At 34.2% G+C, this 23,504-nt stretch overlaps 1 protein-coding gene across 1 annotated transcript in view; it reads right to left on the bottom strand.

Moving 5' to 3' along the window:
• LOC142317825 (synaptic vesicular amine transporter-like) overlaps positions 1 to 23,504 on the bottom strand; it is a 100,816-nt gene that overhangs the window by 75,370 nt on the left and 1,942 nt on the right. The window contains exons 2-3 of the mRNA XM_075354376.1: positions 19,731 to 19,843; positions 760 to 856 (exon numbers count right to left, since the gene is read on the bottom strand). Coding sequence (XP_075210491.1) covers positions 760 to 856; positions 19,731 to 19,843 — 210 coding nt within the window. The remainder of the gene's footprint in view (positions 1 to 759; positions 857 to 19,730; positions 19,844 to 23,504) is intronic.

Raw genomic sequence — 23,504 nt, 5'->3', positions numbered from 1 at the left:
ACTGCGGAAAATAAATTAAAAAATTTTTTACAGTAGGTACAAATCTGCTCTTTAATTTTTTAAAAATTTACAATTATTACTATAACTTTTTAAAATGTTAAAGAAAATTGAAATAATGTTTCCGAGAATACTGGGAAAAATAGAGTACTTTTTATTGGAGAACTCCATAATTCCTACAAGTTTTATTCAAATAAATTACCTTACAGCAATACGACAAAAAATTAGGTTTTAATATGATACAAATTTCAAACTTTACAGTGGTTAGCGTGATATAAATTTTTAAAAAGAGACATTTTTATTTTGTGATGCACACTATCTAATGAGCTGATATTTTGATTACAAAATTGGAATATTTTTGTTTACGTTATTTTGGTATGAATCCAATTTATATCAAAATGATATTATACAGGCTGTTTAAGTTTTTATTTTCTCTTTACGAGTTCAGGTCATAAATCATAAGAAATTACTAATTCCGGTCATTAATTAACGTCCTAAAAATTTCAGTACGATCTCATTTCACCAGAGTAGCTGAATCCGAGCGAAATCTTTCATTAGCCGTAACTCGCAAACGACGCATTTTTATGTTTATTTGAACTTTTTTCATTATTTTCACGAATATAATAGGTTGTGAAAGCCCTGGGAGAACTTCGTGATACACTCTGTATGTCTTTTTAATATATGAATGTGCGTTACTATTTATTATTTATGTCACATACTAGATACTCATTATTATTTGTAAGTTAAGTGTAATTTTCTTACCTTATGTTGAAATGATTATCAATGTTACTCGTGCTATTGTCTTTTCCATTACCAAGAATTAATTCAACTGAACGAAGATAATCGGGTAAAATAGGCACTGAAATAAGTCAAAGTTATGTTATAGAATTCTCCTGAATTCCAAGCAAAAGAATATATAATAGAGTTATCATAAAAGAATGGTGCGGTTTCAGTAATTAGGTAGGAAGATTGTAGGGAAATTTCTACATATTATATTGGTATCCCTGAAAGCCTCCAACCCAAAAGTTTGTTTATCAGCAGTTGTAACCACAACGTCAGTTCTTGTATTGTTGTTGCGGTGAGATTCTATGTTCTCGGATAAAGACAAAGCAAAATGTCTTTTTTTGATGGCTGAATTAAAATCCGTAATTTTAGTTCAACGTGCATTTCGACGTGAATTCGGAAGAGATCCACCACACAAAAATAACATAACACGTTGGTTCAAACGATTCGAAGAAACTGGATCAGTTAAGAAACAGAAATCAACCGGCAGACCAAGTATACTAGTCGAAACGGTTGAACTAATTAGACAATCGCCAATTAGAAGTCCTGGGAAGTCCATCCCCCGTCGAAGCGTCGAATTTGATATTCCAAAATCAACAGTTCACAAAGTTTTACATAAAAAACTGAAATTACACGCTTATAAAATCCAGATACTGTAGGAATTGAAACCCGATGATGGCGTAAAACGTTACAATTTCGCTGTTGAAATGTTGGACAGAATAAGTGAAAACGAATCATTTTTAAATGATATAATTTTTACAGACGAAGCTACATTCCATGTGAATGGATGTGTTAACAGACAAAATTCACGAATATGGGGCTCTGAAAACCCACACACAATTATTGAGAAACAACGCGATTCGCCTAAAGTTAATGTTTGGTGTGGTGTGATGAAAAATCGTGTAATAGGGCCTTTCTTCTTTGCTGAAAAAAACAATTAATGGAGTTGTGTATCTTGACATGTTAACTAATTATTGCTCTTCTCAGCTGGATGAACTCGAAAACATTCATCAACTTCATTTCCAACAAGATGGTGCTTCCCCGCACTTCAATGCATTGGTCACGGACGCTTTGAACGAAAAATTTGGAGATCGATGGATAGGCCGGCAAGGACCCATACTTTGGCCTCCAAGGAGTCCAGACCTAACACCTTGCGATTTTTTCTTGTGGGGGTACATCAAAAGCGTTGTTTATACACAAAACGTTCGCAATCTAAACCACTTAAAAAACAGGATTAATGAAGCAATGACAACCATTAACGAAGAAATGTTAACTAATGTTTGGAGAGAAGTTGAGGATCGTTTTGAAATTTGTCGAGCGACTAAGGGCGCACATATTGAAATTTATTAATTATGTAAAAAAATGTTTGAGAGAACAAATTTAAAAAATAAAAAACATAAACTGTAAGTAATTATGTTTTAATTTAAACCATGTTCAAAACCGGACCATTCTTTTATGATAACTCTGTATTTTAGAAATGTTTTATATTATCGACTTTTTTCTATTGTCTTATACCAATAAACTTCTGCACAAAAATAAAATACTGTACAATTTATATTTGCGATTGGTTACTAGCCCGAAGGTCGGATTGAGCCTTCCCAACACTGCCAAGATTTACTACAGAAAGATTGATCATCATTGGACATGTATATAGAGACCAGATTTGTAGAGTAGTGACAATTTAATTTCTATATGTGTACACTGCCAATTAATTATTGAAACACCAATCGCATAAAAATATATGCTAAATAATTAATATACAGCATCATTTATTATATTCTGAGTAATAGTATTTTAATTAAAAATAATTTATGCGTTCAAAATTTCCTATTTACAAGTCACTAAACAAGATAAAATTTGATTTTTTAAAAAATTTCACAACTTTTTTGTGAAATATTTTATACTGAAATATTTAACGAAACATTAAAATTTTATATATATATATATAAAGTTTATTATTTCATGAACGTAAAAATAAATATTAAAATCAAGATTAACTATAATGTTTCACCGATGTAAAAACTTTTGTGATTTATTAACTGAAAGGATGGAATAAAAAGGTGAACTAGGCGTATTGGATTCGGAATCTCCGTACATGTCGATCAGACCTGTTGCCATCTCTAACTTTGTCGGTGTAAGCTAATATCAGTAATCCTTATAAATATCATAAATTTTAAATGTAAGGAAAAAATATTTATTTAAAGTCAAAATTCCTTTGATCTTTTCCTTCTTGTTCTTAATTATCGTTAGCAATTTATTAATGGTTTTAGTTATCGATTATTTATTAATGAATATCGCTATGTTCATTTTTATTATCATCATCGAAAAAAAGGAATGTTCATAAACAGGTCATCGAATTTTGTGTAACATTTATTTTTGGTTTGTAAAGAAATTTTGTTTTTTGATAACTTAACATTTTATCATTTTTAATTTTCATGAAACATACTTAGTGAAATATTTTTAATTTTCGTTTAATATATTTATGAATTTGGCAAATGGTACGAGAGAGTATTTTTATTTCAGGAACTGATTTTTTGTGTTTGTTTATAATGTTTCTTTTGAAGAGATTTATTGAATTGAAATTAGGTTTGTGTTTCTTTGATCATTTCTAGCAAAGGTGTTATTTTTTATATAGACCCAGTCTAAGTACTCTTAATTTGGTTTTTTAGACTACTTATACGTAGATTTTAGCTATTTACTGTATTTCGGTGTGTGTGTGTTACCATTCTCTTGAAGAATGTGATGTTTAATTATATATATATTTTTTTAAATTTCTTTGTTCTGAATATTCTAATCTCAAGGTTTTTTTTAATTATAGATGAAAGTTTGCTGTGTAGCTTTTTCTGGATCAAAAATGTTAGGAAAAAAGTAGTGAAGGTAAATGATAAGTTAGTCTTCAGTAGTTCTAATCGCCAGGTACTTGGGTGAGATACCGAAATACGAATTTGCAATAATATATTAATTGTAAAAGAAGATTATCACATAAATATGGCTAAATTCATGAGATAAAACAACAGTATACTCTTTGTACTTGATTGCTGGGAAAAAATATGAAATGAATATTTAAACATTTGTGTGTTTTCAAAAGACATTGTAAGTATTTTTATGTAAAGATTCACTACATTGTAATTATAAGCAATAGACATTTTGAATCACCTTCATCACTGACGTGCATCTACTACTAAATAATCTTGCTGTTTCATATACAGAATCATTTAGGTATTATGTTTACATTTTGTAAATAACTACTGATCTCTCCTTCTTCAGCTGGGTGCAAGCATGACTCCTGTTTATGTGTAAAATGATATCATATGATAATTTCAATCTTTAAGATAGCAATTCAATCTTCATCAAATAAAGGAAACCAGATCGAGAACCGCTCTCCTTCCAGAAAGGACACCGCATCGAGGACCTATCTCATTCCAGAAAGAAAACAATAGCGAGACCACCCTCATCACGGGAAGGACAACACATATATGATTGTAAAATATTATCTTATTTTTAGTATTAAAATATTTAAGCTTTTATTTCCAACTTCTTAAAAATTAAATGTATCTTAATTTATCAAAATTCTTTAAAAAAAAATCTTATTATATTGAACCAATAAATACATTAGTACAGTAATAAATATTAATAATGGATAATTTTAAATTAACTTAGTATCTTTTATTTTATTACATAATTATTACATTCAGAGTGTAATTGGTATTTAAAATATATTATCTAAGTTAAGAGCGAAGATAAGAAATGTTTATTAAGTTTTTCAAAGAAACTATATTAAAGCAATAGGGATTTGAAATTTACTCTGCCTGTTAATATGTACAAAGGGTATATAATTTTTTTTTGTTGAGAATATTGTATCTTTAAAGATATTACAGTTGACAACAGTACTCTTAAAAATAAGTAAAACTAAACTAAATAAGAAAAATAATTTGCCGTTCTCCTTGGCGGATTGGTAGCGTCTCGGCCTTTCATCTTGAGGTCACGGGTTTGAATCCCGGTCAGGGATGGCATTTTTCATACGCTACAGAATTCCACTCCCATATTCCATGCACAGGTCTAAAGTTTATGCAGCGATATCATCAAGCAAAAAAAAGAAAAAAGTGATTTACAGAAGAAATACAAAATTTACGAAATAAAGTTCAAAACCACTATCATTTCTGTTTTAATAATAAATATTTCGAATTATACTGGCTTTCAAAGGTGAAAAATAAGAAATTTTATGAAATTATTTATCAAATCTTGCAATGAAAAAATGTAACTTAAGTTAATGTCAAATTTTAATTCAATCACTTATGATGAGAATAGAGGTGCAATTATTTTAAGAGTAGAGATAATATTTAACTAGAAAATGACAGTAATATTATAAGGGTTTCAGTTGCTGTTGATGAAATATTCAATAATTATTTAATTAGTTAGTGAGGTTCGGTGGGAAGAGGAAGGCGACTTTTGGTCAGGTGATTTTAGAGTAATTAACTCAGCGTCAAATAATGGGCAGGCAGGAGTAGGTTTCGTGATGAACAAGAAGATAGGGAGGAGAGTGGAGTATTTCAAAACGCATAGCGATAGAATCATTGTAATAAGGATAAAATCAAAACCTAAACCGACAACGATTGTTAACGTTTATATGCCTACAAGCGCCCATGATGATGATGAGGTAGAGTGTGTATACGAAGAGATTGATGAAGCAATTAAACACGTAAAGGGAGATGAAAATTTAATAATAGTTGGAGATTGGAATGCAAGCATTGGAAAAGGCAAGGAAGGAAATATAGTGGGTGAATACGGGCTGGGCAAAAGGAATGAAAGAGGGGACCGACTTATAGAGTTTTGCACGAAGTATAATTTAGTAATTGCCAACACCCAATTTAAAAATCATAATAGAAGAATATACACTTGGAAAAAGCCAGGCGATACTGGAAGGTATCAGATAGATTATATCATGGCTAAGCAAAGATTTAGAAATCAACTCGTTGACTGCAAAACTTACCCTGGAGCAGACATTGATAGCGACCATAATTTGGTGATCGTGAAATGTAGATTGGGGTTTAAAAACCTGAAGAAAAGTTGTCAGATGAATCGGTGGAATTTAGAGAAGCTTGAGGAAGAGGAGGTAAAGAAGATTTTTGAGGAGGACATCGCAAGAGGTCTGAGTAAAAAAGATATGGTAGAAAATGTAGAAGAAGAATGGGAGAATGTTAAAAAGGAAATTCTTAAATCAGCTGAAGCAAACTTAGGCGGAATAAAGAGAACTGGTAGAAAACCTTGGGTTTCAGACGATATATTGCAGCTGATGGATGAACGTAGAAAATATAAGAATGCTAATGATGAAGAAAGTAAAAGGAACTATCGGCAATTAAGAAATGCTATAAATAGGAAATGCAAACTGGCGAAAGAAGAGTGGATTAAAGAAAAGTGTTCAGAAGTGGAAAGAGAAATGAACATTGGTAAAATTGACGGAGCATACAGGAAAGTTAAGGAAAATTTTGGGGTACATAAATTAAAATCTAATAATGTGTTAAACAAAGATGGTACACCAATATATAATACGAAAGGTAAAGTCGATAGATGGGTGGAATATATTGAAGAGTTATACGGAGGAAATGAATTAGAAAATGGTGTTATAGAGGAAGAAGAGGAAGTTGAGGAGGATGAAATGGGAGAAACAATACTGAGATCTGAATTTAAGAGAGCATTAAAAGATTTAAATGGCAGAAAGGCTCCTGGAATAGACGGAATACCTGTAGAATTACTGCGCAGTGCAGGTGAGGAAGCGATTGATAGATTATACAAACTGGTGTGTAATATTTATGAAAAAGGGGAATTTCCGTCAGACTTCAAAAAAAGTGTTATAGTTATGATACCAAAGAAAGCAGGGGCAGATAAATGTGAAGAATACAGAACAATTAGTTTAACTAGTCATGCATCAAAAATCTTAACTAGAATTTTATACAGAAGAATTGAGAGGAGAGTGGAAGAAGTGTTAGGAGAAGACCAATTTGGTTTCAGGAAAAGTATAGGGACAAGGGAAGCAATTTTAGGCCTCAGATTAATAGTAGAAGGAAGATTAAAGAAAAACAAACCAACATACTTGGCGTTTATAGACCTAGAAAAGGCTTTCGATAACGTAGATTGGAATAAAATGTTCAGCATTTTAAAAAAATTAGGGTTCAAATACAGAGATAGAAGAACAATTGCTAACATGTACAGGAACCAAACAGCAACAATAACAATTGAAGAACATAAGAAAGAAGCCCTAATAAGAAAGGGAGTCCGACAAGGATGTTCCCTATCTCCGTTACTTTTTAATCTTTACATGGAACTAGCAGTTAATGATGTTAAAGAACAATTTAGATTCGGAGTAACAGTACAAGGTGAAAAGATAAAGATGCTACGATTTGCTGATGATATAGTAATTCTAGCCGAGAGTAAAAAGGATTTAGAAGAAACAATGAACGGCATAGATGAAGTCCTACGCAAGAACTATCGCATGAAAATAAACAAGAACAAAACAAAAGTAATGAAATGTAGTAGAAATAACAAAGATGGACCACTGAATGTGAAAATAGGAGGAGAAAAGATTATGGAGGTAGAAGAATTTTGTTATTTGGGAAGTAAAATTACTAAAGATGGACGAAGCAGGAGCGATATAAAATGCCGAATAGCACAAGCTAAACGAGCCTTCAGTAAGAAATATAATTTGTTTACATCAAAAATTAATTTAAATCTCAGGAAAAGATTTTTGAAAGTGTATGTTTGGAGTGTCGCTTTATATGGAAGTGAAACTTGGACAATCGGAGTATCTGAGAAGAAAAGATTAGAAGCTTTTGAAATGTGGTGCTATAGGAGAATGTTAAAAATCAGATGGGTGGATAAAGTGACAAATGAAGAGGTATTGCGGCAAATAGATGAAGAAAGAAGCATTTGGAAGAATATAGTTAAAAGAAGAGACAGACTTATAGGCCACATACTAAGGCATCCTGGAATAGTCGCTTTAATATTGGAAGGACAGGTAGAAGGGAAAAATTGTGTAGGCAGGCCACGTTTGGAGTATGTAAAACAAATTGTTGGGGATGTAGGATGTAGAGGGTATACTGAAATGAAACGACTAGCACTAGATAGGGAATCTTGGAGAGCTGCATCAAACCAGTCAAATGACTGAAGACAAAAAAAAAAAAAAAATTAATTAGTGGCTCAGAAAGAACTTTTTTGCCCAGCTTATAAGTAATTATAATTCTCCTATCCTTAAAATATTGTACCAAATCTTCCTGTATCTCTCCGGTCGATTGTAGATTGTTCTGAATCAACAAAGAATTCAACTAAAAAAGAAAAAAAATTTCTAAGGCGTTCATAGAATTTAAGTTTAATTACGTACATATAATTAATAATAATTTATTATTTTTATTAAATGCTTAAAAACGTAATTAATTTCAAATTATGATTACATATCACTATTAAGAAAAACTAAAGTAGACACTATTGTCTAAACGCATTTTTTAAGTGCTGCTTAGTAAGAAAATATAAAGGATTTCAGATGAGGCAGATAAAAAGTAAAAATTAAATGTTACAAAGTAGTGCAGTTGTTTGTTAATATGACTGTTATATGTTGTATGGCTATTACGTTATTGTAAATAAGTATATTGTTAATGGCTAATCATTCAGCTTAAAATAACTATCTCAACCTAGGGGTTGTGGTGATATTAAAGGGGAGTCCCGAATTTAGCCTACAGCTTTACACGTAAACAGTAATGAAATAATTTTATGAGAAAAAAATCATTTATTATAAACATTTTACATACATTTATAAGTAGACATGTAAAGAAAATAAACTATTGAGATGGCTTCGTTTGTTTTTCATTTCAAAGTTTCTCCATACGTGGATTTGTTAGAAACACACAAAAGAAAATTGTTTTCAAGTGATGAAAGACGATCCCTATATTTAGCGCAATTGTAGATGAGAACCTCTTTTCACGGAGGTATCACGTGCCGAAAGGGATTAATATTTTCAAAGATTTTGCGACTAGACTTTGATATTCATTTCGAAGAGCAAGCCAAAACGTATCTAAATCTTCAGATGTGAATTATAGTTGTATTTTTTATTCGCAGAGATTTCGATGAGATGAACGTGAATCTCAACCCGTAACTTAATAGTTACAACAATGTTTTCTCTAAATGGATTCGGTACCCATCTTTTCGAGAAATCATTTTTATTATCCGGGAAATACTCCAGTAATGGAATTTTTAGCTCACGCAAATGCATTTTTATGCTACCCAAACTGTGGTGAATAGTAGTTCTTCTTTATCCAAAATAATCGGAAATGAGAGAAAAATTTCAAAATTTTTGCTTTGAAGGTAAAGTAATCCAGATACCAAGCTTCTTAATGAAAGCATGAATTATGTCTGTCATTAATAAAGTGTTTTTATCACATCCTTGTAAATTCACATTCAAAACGTTTAAGTGCGAATTATATCAGCTTATAAACCAACAGCATCGGGTATCTGAGTTGGTGTGCACCTTACCACTACGAAGTGATTTTCCCTCCGCCGTTAAGTCTTATTCAGGACTTAGTCCTGTGGTATTTCAGTGGTATTTTTTAGTTGTTTTATTACAAATTATTGTTAAAACGTGTGTTAGTTAGTGATCTACATTCGTACGAGTGCGGATTAAAAAATATTAATCCGTAGGTAAGTTATTAACAAATTAGTGTATAGTGAGTGATAAAAACACGTGGAGAGCTGTATTTATAAGTGCTTTAAAATACTGCTATTTTTATCTAGTTAAAGTGTTAATGTGTATAAAACAAAAATATACGCGAGTAATCAATATTTGAAATGTTTTTCGTTTGTTAATTTAACAAATAACGGTAGTTTTAAGTTAGCTATAATATTAACCCATGCCAACACGTGACACAAAGTTGTAGGTTAATAATTATTTTTACTGGCAGTTAATCACATTTTGTGTTTAAGGCATTAAATATAGGATAAGATACGTATTAGGTTTGTATTTCGTCTTTGTAGGTGCAATATTGTGCGAGATATAAGCGTTTTAATGTAGCATTAGAAACATGAGGTTTTTAGAAAGTTGTGTAGCAAGTCGCGGATGGATACAGTGTAGTCTGACAAAAGCAAAAATGTTTGTTCTTAAATAGTGACTTCTTCGAAAGATCAATTATAGGTTTAGTTCACTTAAACGTTAAAATTCAGCTACAGTACAGTGAATTCTATAACTCAGCTCCAGGGCCACCGGCCCCAAAACCCTTTGAGCTCCAAGCCGGATCCCCCAAAAGAACCTCCCTCTCTTTTTTTTTGAAAAATGCAGAAGAATAGATCAGAGAGGCATTCTGACATGGAGGATACGCCTGTTAAGGCAAGCACCAGCGTGCTGACACCTGATGGACAGTCTGGGGGGCTTCATCCCCATCACAGTACAGATATTAGAAAAAAGATAGAAAAACACATTATAAAGAAAACCTCCAACTGGGAAAAGGAACTTCATGAAAAAGAAAAACATGATCCAATATTATAATATGGCATCTGTTTCCCTTTCCTTTTTATAAAATTGGCTGGGTTGTACAGATCCTGGGATTTCAATTCAAAGGACCCCGTGTACTCAAGATACTATTTGCCTACGGCAGGAAGAATATTTACAGAGGTGCGAAAGAATAAAAACTGTGTTACTATTTCAGTGAACATGGTTTATTTCTTATATTAGCTTAACATTTAATAAGGCACTAGAAAAAAAATATTAGAAAAAAATAGAAAATAGAATTCTAGAAAAAAATATTATGATTCTTTGTGGTCCGTAAATCTAAGCGCAAAACGTAAAGTTTAGGAGAGTTATAAAATATCTTATTATTAAAAAAATCCAACTTTCATTACGATTGAAGCATTTTAATACGATTTTTGGTTGTTGAAAAAGCATGTTATTTAAAATGTTAATACGATCAGATTTTTAGTCCCTTTGTGAATTTTATTCTTTATTTATGCAAATATTACAGGACGCAGAAGAATACAAAAAGTATCGGACTTTATCTTGATTTTGCAAACTGTATGTTCCGGATGAACAGTAAGCGAGTCAGAAGTTGTAAGGAAAAGTTGTTTAGTTTTTTGTTATCTCTTAAAATTTGTCATATTTATTATCATTAATAAAGTACCTCTTTTCTCATCAATTTTTTTAGTCTAATTGTAAAATTTTAATTTTGCTTAAAAGGATTTCATTCTTGAAGATTCTTATTAAATCCGCTCACTAGATCTTCATAAGACATTTTTTGCAAGGAAATTGTTTCATAAGTTTTAATTTAAATGAATAGTATGAGAATTAGTGTTGTCAGTAATAGATTAAATCAATATCTAAATATTCTTTTTAAAACTGAGGAAGGCAGAGACATAGTAAATAGTGGTTTTAAAGTATCTCTTGAATATAAAACAATATTTTATTAAATTTTATTTATTTACTAATCTTTTTTTGTAAATTTTTACTTATAATTGAATATATATTTTTTTTTTCTGAATTTTTATGGGCATCGACTGCTAAGGTCATTAGCCCTCGTCACATTCTTTAAAAGAAATTATTATCTCCATCAGGATCGTCATATGTAAGGGTGTAAAGGGGCCTTACATTTTATTTAAAAACACAAACTTCACAATAAACATTAAGACATAAACGACAAGGACAATCACAAACATTTACGGGGTGTAAAGGGCCCCAATGTTAAAATTTGAGATAAGGTTGTCAAAAGACCATGAAATTAAAATTTCAACTTATCAATACCATTTCTTTCTTTATATAATATATATATATAAGACTACCGCTTAGAGATTCTTTTATCACAGCTTTAAACTTTCATTTTATAGACTTTTAAGAACTCCACTGGCGTGTAAAAATGCAACTATATTTTCTTCATTTCCATTATCCAGATCAGCACTAATATTATTTCTAAGACGGAACCTCTTTCTGAGGTCCTCATATATGGTACACTCTTCTATTAGATGCTTGATTGTCAGTGTTTTATTACAAACACCGCAAATTGGTCTCACTTCGCCGGTTAACATATAAAAATTTGTTAATCGCGTGTGACCGATTCTAATTCTGGTCACCGCTACTTGTTCACGGCGAGTCAACTTAAAGTCGCTTTTCCATTTATAAGGAGAAGTTTTTACTGAGTTTAATTTTGTATTTAAACTCCTCCATTCAGCATTCCACTTGTTTTTTACTATGTTTGTTAGACGGTTTTTAACATCTGCCACTCTTACAGGAAATGCATCCAAATCATCGCAGACTGTTGCCTTTCTGGCAGCTTCGTCTGCGATTTCATTACCTGTAATACCAGCATGCCCCGGAGTCCATACAAATACACATCGCTGTCCTCGTTGTTTTAGAACGTATAAAATGGACAGGATGTTTGCAATTAGGACATCCTTAATGTTCTTGTTCCGAATTGCGACAAGTGCACTTAAAGAATCGGAACATATTAACACTCTCTCTTCGCAATAGTGTTCAGTGTAGCGAAGAGCTTGCTGAATTGCAGTGAGTTCTGCCGTGTAGACACTGGCTACATCTGGCAGTTTCCAAAAGTGGGCTTCTCAATTTACTATATTGAGCATCCAACACCATGTTCAGTTTTAGAACCGTCAGTATAAATTCTGATATGTTCTTCGTAACTACTGACGGTTGCCAAAAATTCCTGTTGGTTGATCACTGCTGGTTTCTTTTTTATTTCTCCTTGAGATAGATCCAAACTTGTATTTACCGCTGGCAAGAGCCATTATTTCTCTAGTAGAAATTGCTAGTGTCTCTAGTATAGCAATTTCGTATTTTCTTCTTAATTCGTGGTACCTAATTCCGGCTGGTCTGGAATAGGTAGCACGATGTTCATATACTGCAGCCATAGGATGATTCGTAAATAATTTATTATTTATATGAGCAGGGAAAGCCCGTACATTTGTTGCATATCTTAACAAAAGGATCTCTCTTCTATAATGTAGTGGCAATATTCCGGCTTCAGACATCAGACTAGCCGCCGGACTTGTGCGGAAAGCGCCTGTTTCATATCTTATTCCGCTATTATGAACTACGTCTAACTTTCTTAAGTGCGCCTTTCTAGTGGATGAATATACGATACATCCGTAGTCTAGTTTAGTATGAACCAATGCTTTATACAATCTCAATAATGTCTCTTTGTCTGAGCCCCAATTTAAGTTCGATAAACATTTTATAATGTTTAGGGCTCTTTTGCATCTATAACTCAAGTCCTGTATATGTAATCCCCATGTAAGGGATTTATCCAATACTAATCCTAAATATCTTACGCTGTCTTTATATTCTATTGGATTATCATCCATTGTCAACCCAGGACTTTGATGAGGAATTCTCTTCCAACTAAAGTGTACACAGCACGCTTTTTCTGGTGAGAATTGAAATCCGTTATTCCTTGCAACTTCATTTAGAGCATTGATCGCTCGTTGCAATTTGTACCTTACCATAGCAGTCTTGTTGCTGGCATACATAATTGCCAGATCATCAACATAGACGCTTTTGCTGATTTCTACTGGAATGGCTAATATCAATTTATTAATGGCAATGGTAAACAAGGTACCGCTCAACGGTGAACCCTGCGGTATGCCATTTTCCAAGATTCTTTCACATGAATATTCATTGTTGACGCATACTTGGAAGGTACGGTCATTCATATAGTTGCTGAGCAGTATAGGCAGATTGCCATGAATGCCCCATTCATGTATCTGGAGCATTATACCATGACGCTAGGTTATATCGAAAGCCTTCTGAAGATCAAAGAAGACTCCGACACAATGTTTCCTTTTAATGAAGCTGTTATATATAACTTCCTCTAAGATGATCATTTGATCAGTGGTAGAATGGTATTGCCGAAAACCTGCTTGATGCGGTGATATCAGGTTTTCTTTTTCCAAAACCCAGACGAGTCGATTATTAATCATTTTTCAAATATTTTTCCCATAGCACACGTTAAAGAAATAGGACGGTAGCTATTGGGATCTGTTAAATTTTTCTTTTTCTTTGGTACTGGAACAACATGAGCTTTTTTCCACTGCTGCGGGTACGTTCCATCCCGCCATATTTGATTATAAAGTTCTAATAATCTGCGTTTTGCAGTGGTATTCAGCTGCCTGATCATATTATAATGGATTTCATCCGGACCAGCAGCTGTTTTACCTGCTTTTCCAACGCTTTCACGAATTCTTCCATTTTAAATGGTACATTATATGAGTAATTATACTCAGTTCTAAAATTTAGTAGATCTTCGAGTTCTTCTTTTTTGGTTTGAAAACCTTCCTCGTAGTTGGCCGTTTTGCTGGCCTTCTCGAAGTGATTGGACAATAGCTCTACTATTTCGTTTGGAGTATCCTTAATTCCATCTTCATCTTGAAGGCTAGTTATGGGAGCAACATTTTTACGCCCACAAATCGCCTTCACTTTCCTCCAAACATCTGATGCAGTAGTGGTTCTGTCGATGGATGACACGTATTGCTGCCAGGATCTTTTTTTCGAGTCAATCATAATACGTTTTGCATACGCCCTGTATTTTTTAAAGGCAACAAGATTTTCTATGCTAGGACGCTTCTTGAAGGCGCTATAGCTCTTTTCTTTCTTTTAATAGCTTCACTTATTTCATCGTTCCACCATGGAACGGGTTTCTTCGTAAGTTTCCTAGATGTTTTGGGAATATATCTCGATGCCGACTCAATTATTGCATTTGTTATTGCGTCGACATCGTCTCCGATAACTCCAGTTGTTTCAGGGAGTAGCGTTCTAGCTGTGAAGCTTGTCCAGTCTGCCTTTTCAAATAACCATCTTTTAGGGATATATTGTTCTTGTAACATCAGTTACAATTTGCACCGGGAAATGATCGCTTCCATGCAGATCGTCTAAGACATGGAAGCTGTACCTCGGTGCTATCGATTCGCTTATAAGTGCAAGATCTATACAGGACGTCGATCCATCTCTGTCATTGGAAAAGGTTCCTGATCCATCGTTTAAAATAATAAGTTCTGAATTCTTCAGGAACCCTTCCAGTTCTCTTCCGTGGGGATCTATTCGATCCGATCCCCAGAGAGAATTATGAGCATTGAAGTCACCCACCAGTAAAACAGGTGGGGGAAGCTCAAAAATTAATCTTGCTATGTCATCCTTATTCCAATCAAATTTCAGCAAGTATATGCTGCAGACAGTGATCTGAAGCGGACGCTTCATTCTAACGGCGACCGCTTGTAGGTTTGTGTTTAGAACAACCGCTTCGGTGGTAGCTCTAGTCGATGTTAATATAGCTACTCCACCTCTAACTCTTACATTTGGCGGTTGATCTCGCCGAAATATATCGAATCCTTTTAATTTAAAATTTTCATTTCGGCGGAAGTGCGTTTCTTGCAGACATATACAAATCGGGTCTACATCATCTACCAAGGTTGGAGCTCATGGATGTTTGAAAAACATTCATTGATGTTCCATTGTACTATCGACTCGCTGATTTTAAATTTTATTATAGCCTAGGTTTTCCCTTCGGCCATCCTTTTTTTCTTTTCTTCTCCATCCTACGAACAGCATCGTGTTCGCGGAGAAGCTCGTCGCCTGTAAGGCTTCCGGTCTCCGTATCGGAGACCACCGAAGCCGCCGACGACGACGGGCATGGATCGGCACCGGTTACAGGCGCCGATTGTGGGGCGGCAACTTGGCCGACCCCAGACACGGGGGTCGCACCGGTCACCGCTTGTGGAAGGGGGACACTCGTCCCCCCTGTGAAACTTTTTGTGGCCTCTGAGGCTTAGAGGCCACTTCAGTTACAGGAGGCTTGAGAGCCTCCATAACAGACTCTGTAGCTGTCACTTTCTTTTCATCGACTAAAATCTCACTAAGACGGACTTGAGTTTCAGGTTTAGTGTCCGTTTTCTTCTGTACTGGAGCGACTTTCTGTTTTGGAGATGTGACTTCAGGAAGCTGTACAATTATTCTTGGCTTAAGAGGTTCTTTAGTGCTGAGAGGCTTCATTTTATTTTCAATTATACTCTCAATTAAGCCAGCCAAGGTAGGTGCGAGTTTGTTGATGACTGCACTCTCATCAACAGCAACTGGAGCAGGAGCAGGAACAGCAGCCGCAGCCTGAGCATAGGTTGTTGTTGCTCTAGGTCTGCGGGCGTTTACGATCTTCTTGGCTTCAAAGTAGCTGACCTTTTGCAGGGTTTTTACTTCCTGCACACCTACTTCGTCTTTGTATACAGGACAGTTCCTGGATCTACAGGAATGCTGTCCTCTGCAGTTTATACAGGTAGGAGGCTCCTTAAACGGCTCTCCTTCATGAACTTCATCACCGCACACGCATATTTGCGGCCTCTCACACGTAACAGCGGTGTGTCCAAAGCGTTGGCATTTAAAGCATCGCATTGGTTGCGGAACAAATGCCCGCATATCCAACCGATGGATGCCCGCTCTTATCTTCTCCGGCAAAGTAGGCCGGTTAAATGTAAGAACATGGGATGCTGAAGGCAGGACTTCGCCATTCCTTCTCATGTTCAACCTCCGACATTCTAATACTCCCTGTGGCTCTAATTCTTCTACAATTTCCTGCTCCGTACAGTTAAGAAGATCCCGACAGACCACAACACCCCTTGAGGTGTTGAGCGTGCCGTGGGGATCAACACGTACAGCTAGTACTCCAATTTTTTTAAGACCTAGGATCTTCTGAGACTGTATATCATTTACAATCTCTACATGAAGTCCCGTGAAAGTTTTCCTAATTTCCATAACAGGGCCTCCAGCACATTTTGTTATTTCTCGAGCAATGAGGAATGGACTCACCTTCGAGAAATTACCGTCTTCTTTTGTAAGAACTAAGTATTTTGGCTTTGGAACGTTGCTTTTGAAGAAAGCTTTTTGCATGCTTTTCCTAGCCTCAACTTCAATTTTACGAGATTCTGCGCTCTTTCTCCGTTTTGCCTCAGGCGAAACGGCTGGTTCTAGACGAGGGTGTTTACGTGAACCCTCTGCCACGTTTGGTTGTTCAGTTTCCATGAACAGTTGATCCCTGCTGTAGTAAGGCTAGCCGCCGGGGTACACCCCCACTCCAGGGCTACCAACTCTGGAGGTCCGTTCCGGTACTCCAGTGGAACCGGCATATGTCCTGGCAGAGAGCGGATGCGCAGTCTCTGCACTGACTCCAGGCCCTTACACACCGAGGCTTTCAGGCTCCCATGCCCCGAACAACATGGGCACCTTAACTACATGCTTTCCATCACGGGGGGCATGTGGACAACGAAAGGTCTCCGTTACACCTGCAAATAATTTAGACCGTGGCCGCCACATCGCCAGCTCTAAAGGCAGTATCAATCCATTTCCATAATCAGTAGGAATTTCGTATCTGCAGGTGGCCGCGAAATCCAGTCCTCTAATTCGCCCTGCAGATGAAAATCAGCCGAAAAAGTATATCCGAGAAACAATACTCGGAACCCCGTTAGCCAGCTATATGTAATGTACGTGAGTACAGCTGTTGCCGCCCTGGACGTGGAACGTAGATGTTGTGTTCCGGACGTGGGGATTATCTACCTCAGGGCATTGAATTTATTATTTCAGTTTAGTTATTATTTTTAATATACCATATTTTAAATTCTATTGGGTTAATGACCAAAGCAAATTGGCTATCAAATTACTGACCTCTATTAGAAGTGTAAATAAGCTTACGGGTAGAATACGTCGAGGTATCCAGTAGTTCTTTCGACATTGTTGTAGGAAGTGTATATCAATATGAATTAAAGTTCATTTGAATGTATTTAGATCCAGTTTGATTAATGTGTGTGATATTCCAAAAGTTTCAGTACATGATAAAGTTAGCCAAAATTCAACTAATTCTAATTAAAAAAAAAGAACAATCAACTGACAGCACTAATTCTCATACTGATCATTTAAATTAAAAACTTATGAAACAATTCTGTTGGCAAAAATTTCCTATGAAAAGATCTGGTGACCGGATTTAATTAAAATCTTCAAAAATGAAATCCTTTCAAATAAAATCAAAATTTTACGATTTTACTAGGATACCTAAAACCCCTATTTTTTTTAAGAAGAATGGACAATTTCAGAACTAATGCTTGGGTCACTAACACTGTATCCTAGCATAACCTAAAAAACATGCTAACATATCTAAAAAGTCCACATTTTCAATCATTTAATACCAGTGAACCAAGTTTTACTTTATTTGTACCAAATTATTTGTCATTCAAAAGGTCTACCAATGAGCTATATCATCTCACTAAAAAAAAAAAAAGTTTTCGACCCTTGAAAATTTGGAGAAAAAAAATTAAGGGCGAAATTTTGTGTTGGTAATTTAAAAAATAATTTTCATAGTTTTTATCAACAGATTATGATTATTTCAACTAGTTTAAGAAGTTCACGTAATTTTATAGTTATTTTTGTTGGGCTGAAATATAAAAAAACGTAGTACCCCAAATGGTTTTTCGCGCCTACCGAGCGAACGGTGGGCGGATTTTAGTTTTCTTTTCACCAAAATTCATTATTTTATCGGGTTGTCAATTAATGGAATTATATGTTACTATTACCATTTAAGATTTTTTAGTTAGGATAGGTATAGCGGAAATTCCCCGGAACACACGTTTTTGATGTCCTAAGTGGTCGCATGTACTAAGGGGTAGGCGTCTACTAACACTGACGCCGGAGAATATAGTCGTGTATATGGTAGCTGACCCCCAACAGTGGAAACAAGTCGAAGGCCTAGTTATCCACATCATTGCGACAAAGAAGGAGGATTATAGGTTCTGGTCTTCAGAGGCATTAGGGAATACCTGTCTGAGAACGTGAGGAGCGTAGATTCGAAGGGAGAGACACGAGGCCCAACTATATAAATACCTGCCATCTAGAATAGAAAGCGACGATCGCTCTGGTCTGAGGTAGCGGTCCCAGGAACGGCTTAGCCGCGCCGGGCTCCCCCTACCAAGGATTAGAAAAGACAGAGCTACTACAGCGGTGGAAGTTAACTACCACACAAAAAAAAAAAAAAAAAAAAAAAAAAAAAAGATATGAAAAACCCAAAATATACTCCCGGCTCCTGACGATGGAAACCTGGGAACAGCATAGCTGGGCTCAGCTCCATCAGCGGGGGTTTGTGGCAAAGGGTGAAGGAGAAAAGATCCGAAACCGGCAGGCCGATTTGTCATGCCGGACTTGCAGCCGGTGGGCGGGGAGGCCCGTTAGAGTCGGAGGGACCCCCCCTGGGATTGAGTATTAATTGCTTGGATGCCGATTCTTCCCAGGGGGCAGAAGGATGAAAAATTAATGAAAAAAAAAAAATCAAATAAAAGTTTAATAAAAGTTCAATTAATGAAATACATAAAGAATTTCATAAAGAATGAAAATATAAATCCTGTATCTTATAACTCACCTTTTACAAACCATATCCAGGCTCTGTCCGGTCGAAAAGTTAAAAGCCTGACCGATTACCGAACAAGTTTCTCATAAACTGAAACCTTCTTCAAAAATTTGTTTTCTTCTGGACAAAAACAGTGTAATGTGAAAATCTTTTTAAGCAGTTTTCAACGTTTATTTGAATGAAACACGGTGAAATTGTATTTGTAATGGAAATATTAAATTTCTGAAAATAGTACATTTAGAAGTTTGACAATACTTTCAGTATCTAATTCTCGAAAAAAAAAATCATTATGTAATTTTTACTTTTCCCATTTCATAGAGGGTAAATAAAAGTGAAAATAATTAAAACGATAGAATATAAAATTATTGGTATTGAAAAACATTAATTATCCAATAATGATAATGATAATAATAATAATGGTAGTTACATTATTAAGATGTTTGGTAGGTATATTTTTAGATTTATTACTTACAGTTACTTAAATACGATTACGTATGCCTACTTTTGAATATTACGAACGATAGAATTATTGTCACTTACCTACAACAGTGAGTAATACATTATCCAGTAAGAGTGACAAGTAAACAATTATTACCACTATTTTCCCTTTCATTGTATTAATTGCATCTGTGTACATGACGGGTACTGGAAATCTGAAAAAGAGATACATTTTAAATTTAACTGTCAATTTATGACATCAGAAATAAATTGCCTAGTATCAAACATATAAAATTATAAGTGAAGTAGTTGAAAACGACATTTTGAAGAAAAACCAGGGAAAATATAAATAATATATGCCTCAGGGTACACATGTGTATAATTATGTATTGATAACGCCATACATCTTTTTATAATTAAATTATGCATCTAGAAATCTCTTTTATTCATATTTTCTTCACAGTCTCTATTATCTCCATCCAAGCTACTCTTGACTGAATTAATTTCTTTTTTCAGCATTTCCATTTTAACAATTAGCCTATACTATTAATTTTTACTTACTATTAAAAGTATAATTATTAAAGTTAAAACATTCAATAAAATTAAAAATAATCGATATATATATATATGTATGAATATGTTGCTAATTAAACTTACAACCAAATTTATGGGTGAATTTTAACAGTAGAGTATTGTTTTATAAAGGAAAATACAAGTTAAGAAAAAGAATAAAATAGCAAGCAATGGATGGATTGCAAATGACAATACGCATTCTTCTTTGAACGTAATAAACTGAAAGTATCATAAAAAAGAAGGCTAGAAAGATGTGAACTACAGGACTGAAAAAACAAAAAAAAAAAATCCTGCAGCAGATACATGATTTAATTTAACAGGATAATAATACCTTTTTGTAATTTTTTTGTCTGTTGTAATCAACATGAAATAAGTGATATAAAACGACACCTTCATGATAAAGGAACTGATAAAAACATTGCAAGAATGAACAGATATAAAGGGCTATAAATATAAAATCGTCTCTTTCTCTCTTTCTGTGTGTGTGTGTGTGTGCGCGCGCGCTTATATTACATAATAAACTATTGCTGTAGTATTTAAAATTGGATGTGCAATGATTGCATAGTGAGAAAAATCCATTAATGCAATACAGAAAGTAATTTTAAATAGAAATCTGATTGGGTTTCTTGGGTTTGATTACTAAAACTTGGCAAAATAAGAATATTTTATGAAAACAGTATATTAATTACTTTGAATAGAAAGAAATGTTTGCAATCTTTTTTTTGTTAGCAAAGGAGGGGATGATACTCTACATTCTCAACTGGCACCAGATGGAATTTTGGAATTTTGCCACGAATTGTTCCAGACAGCGTGGGCGTCAGCTGACCTAAGCAATCAATAATACTTTTGTTTCCGTTTTATTTGTATTTCAACAAAGTCTGTTGTACGTTTACGTTCTGAGTAAAATATGACTCTCAATACCTTTTTTAAAATTAGGTTGTTTTTAGACTACTTAGCTTCATAAATTCATTCCTTATCCTCATGATTAAACAAACGGATATTGATATCGTGTTTCAGCATGTAATTACTAAAAGTATAAAAAAACACAATAAATAGGTTAATCTGATTTCAATGGTGCTTTATAATATTTTAATCGTACTAAAAGAGTTGAATTTTTGTAGGTCTTTGCAAACTTTCTGAACAATAAAGCTTGTTTTAATCTTTTAATGAATAAGTATTCTATTAAATCAACACGTAAATTAATTGTTTTTGGAAAATTATTTTCAGACTGCTTGAAAATCTCCAAAAGCAGGTCTGGTATTAAAATAACGTAATGATGTTATAAAAGTGATTCAGTTAACCGATAATTTTCTTAATCAATATTTCATACAGAATATATTCATCTTCATGAATATATTTTATATATGAACACTTCATGAACTTTATATTTTACCAAAATACCTCTGTTGAGGGTCTTTTATATCTAGATTATAGGCCTACTCTTTTTATCGCTTGGGAACGTAATAAATATACTACAAAAAAGTCCTACGAAGGTTTTTTCTGCAACTATATATTGTAACAATCATACAATTGTGAAATAAATAAATCCAGTCGTAGCTGAAAAATTCACTGTTTGAATGTCCACTATACTGTATGAGGGTGATAGATCCCCTCGTATAGTGAACATCAGTAAACTACAAATTTGATATATTTGAGATAGTTTTCACGCTTAAATATAAAAATGAAATTACTTCTATTGCTACTAAAAATCAAAACGAAATTTTCTTATACCAATCAATTATTACACTTGTATATTTATTGCAAATTTCTATTTTCTAGGGTTCAGTTTTATCTGCTGAGCACTGTGAATTGCTTTACTTATTATGGTAATTTGCTCTGTTGCAATTATTTTGCTGATAGATATTTTGTTCACAGAATATATTTCGGATATAAACGATGGAATATAAATCGATGTTATCGGAACATACTTTGTAAAGTAAGTATCTTAAAAATAAGTATCTTCAAGGTATATATCTTGTGACTTGCAAGAAGGACTTAGCAGGTTTCAGGCAGGACGCATCCCATTAATATGAACTTTTGGATTTCACTAAAATACAAAATTGTGTTAAACAAATCTCCACTTAAAAATATTGTAATGGCTAAACGATTGTCAATTCCCAAAAATATTGTCAGCATGACAAAAAATTATGATTAATTTAATTCCATCAAAATACTTTATTTTCACTTCAAGCGATGGATAAATTTATAATGATAAAAAATTTTAAAGTAAAGAAACCACTTTTCTGACTTTAAAAACAGCTGCGGAGCTGCAATATAGATGAAGGAAATGCCAGTAGGTTTGACGTACAAGAGTAATTTTTTACTTAGGAAACAATAATTTGTCTTTGCTCATTAAGTTATTTCTGTAGTCCAGCAAAAGGTTTGTCATTTCCCAAATGATTTGCAATAAAAGCATTAAAGTGCAGCAATGCAAGCAAAAGAGGTAAAATCAGTAACTACTCACAGAAAAGGATAACACACACACACACACACACACACACACACACACACACACACACACACACACACACACATATATATATATATATATATATATATATATATATATATATATATATATGTGTAGAATTAACAAATACATGTAATCTTTGTTATGATTTAATGTTAATTAAATTCTAACAATAAAATGTTAACATAATTTAAATCACTTTTCTCTGGACTTTACTACGCTGCCTATTGGGTCCATATCTAATTACCTGGTACATTTTTCTTCAAATAGTAGATACAAGGATTTACCGGTCAGTAAGAGATTCTCGTACCTTTGCGTTACTACAGAGTTGTTTACTTATTTGTTTACCTTTTGTAGAATTTGTTTCTGTTGTTTTTTTTTTTGGTCCGACCGCCTCTTTTTCGGTTATCTACCGACTTTTTTGAACTTTGTAATTTATTCCTTCATGGATTCAGTGGATACAAGTTGGGCCGACGTCGATAACAGTGGTGGCCCGTCGGCGAGTTTGGCTTTGGAGCGGGCCATTCTGCAGCCTCCAGAAGTGGCCTGTGCTGACTATTTGCGGATGTTGGATGACAGTGAGAATCATTGTGTTGACTTGAAGAGCTTACGTATGTTTTCTGATGGACAGTATGCTGATGTTGATGGCTCATGTATTCCTTTGCGTAGGGTCCCCCCCTGGGTTTACCAGATGGCGCTTCCGGCTCTTCAGAGTCTGATATTGAGGAGGTCCTTTTTTGTGGCTCTGTTGGGCGCTCTGCTGCAAGCTATCGTTCACGCCTCGCCTGATGTTGGTCTTGCGAGTGGAATTTGGGGTAACTGATGCATCGGCC

Source organism: Lycorma delicatula, chromosome 1 (genome assembly GCF_047948215.1).
Source record: "Lycorma delicatula isolate Av1 chromosome 1, ASM4794821v1, whole genome shotgun sequence".
Lineage (NCBI taxonomy): Eukaryota > Metazoa > Arthropoda > Insecta > Hemiptera > Fulgoridae > Lycorma > Lycorma delicatula.
The sequence above is the reverse complement of the archived record's forward strand: the minus strand, read 5'-3'. Positions and strand labels throughout refer to the sequence as shown.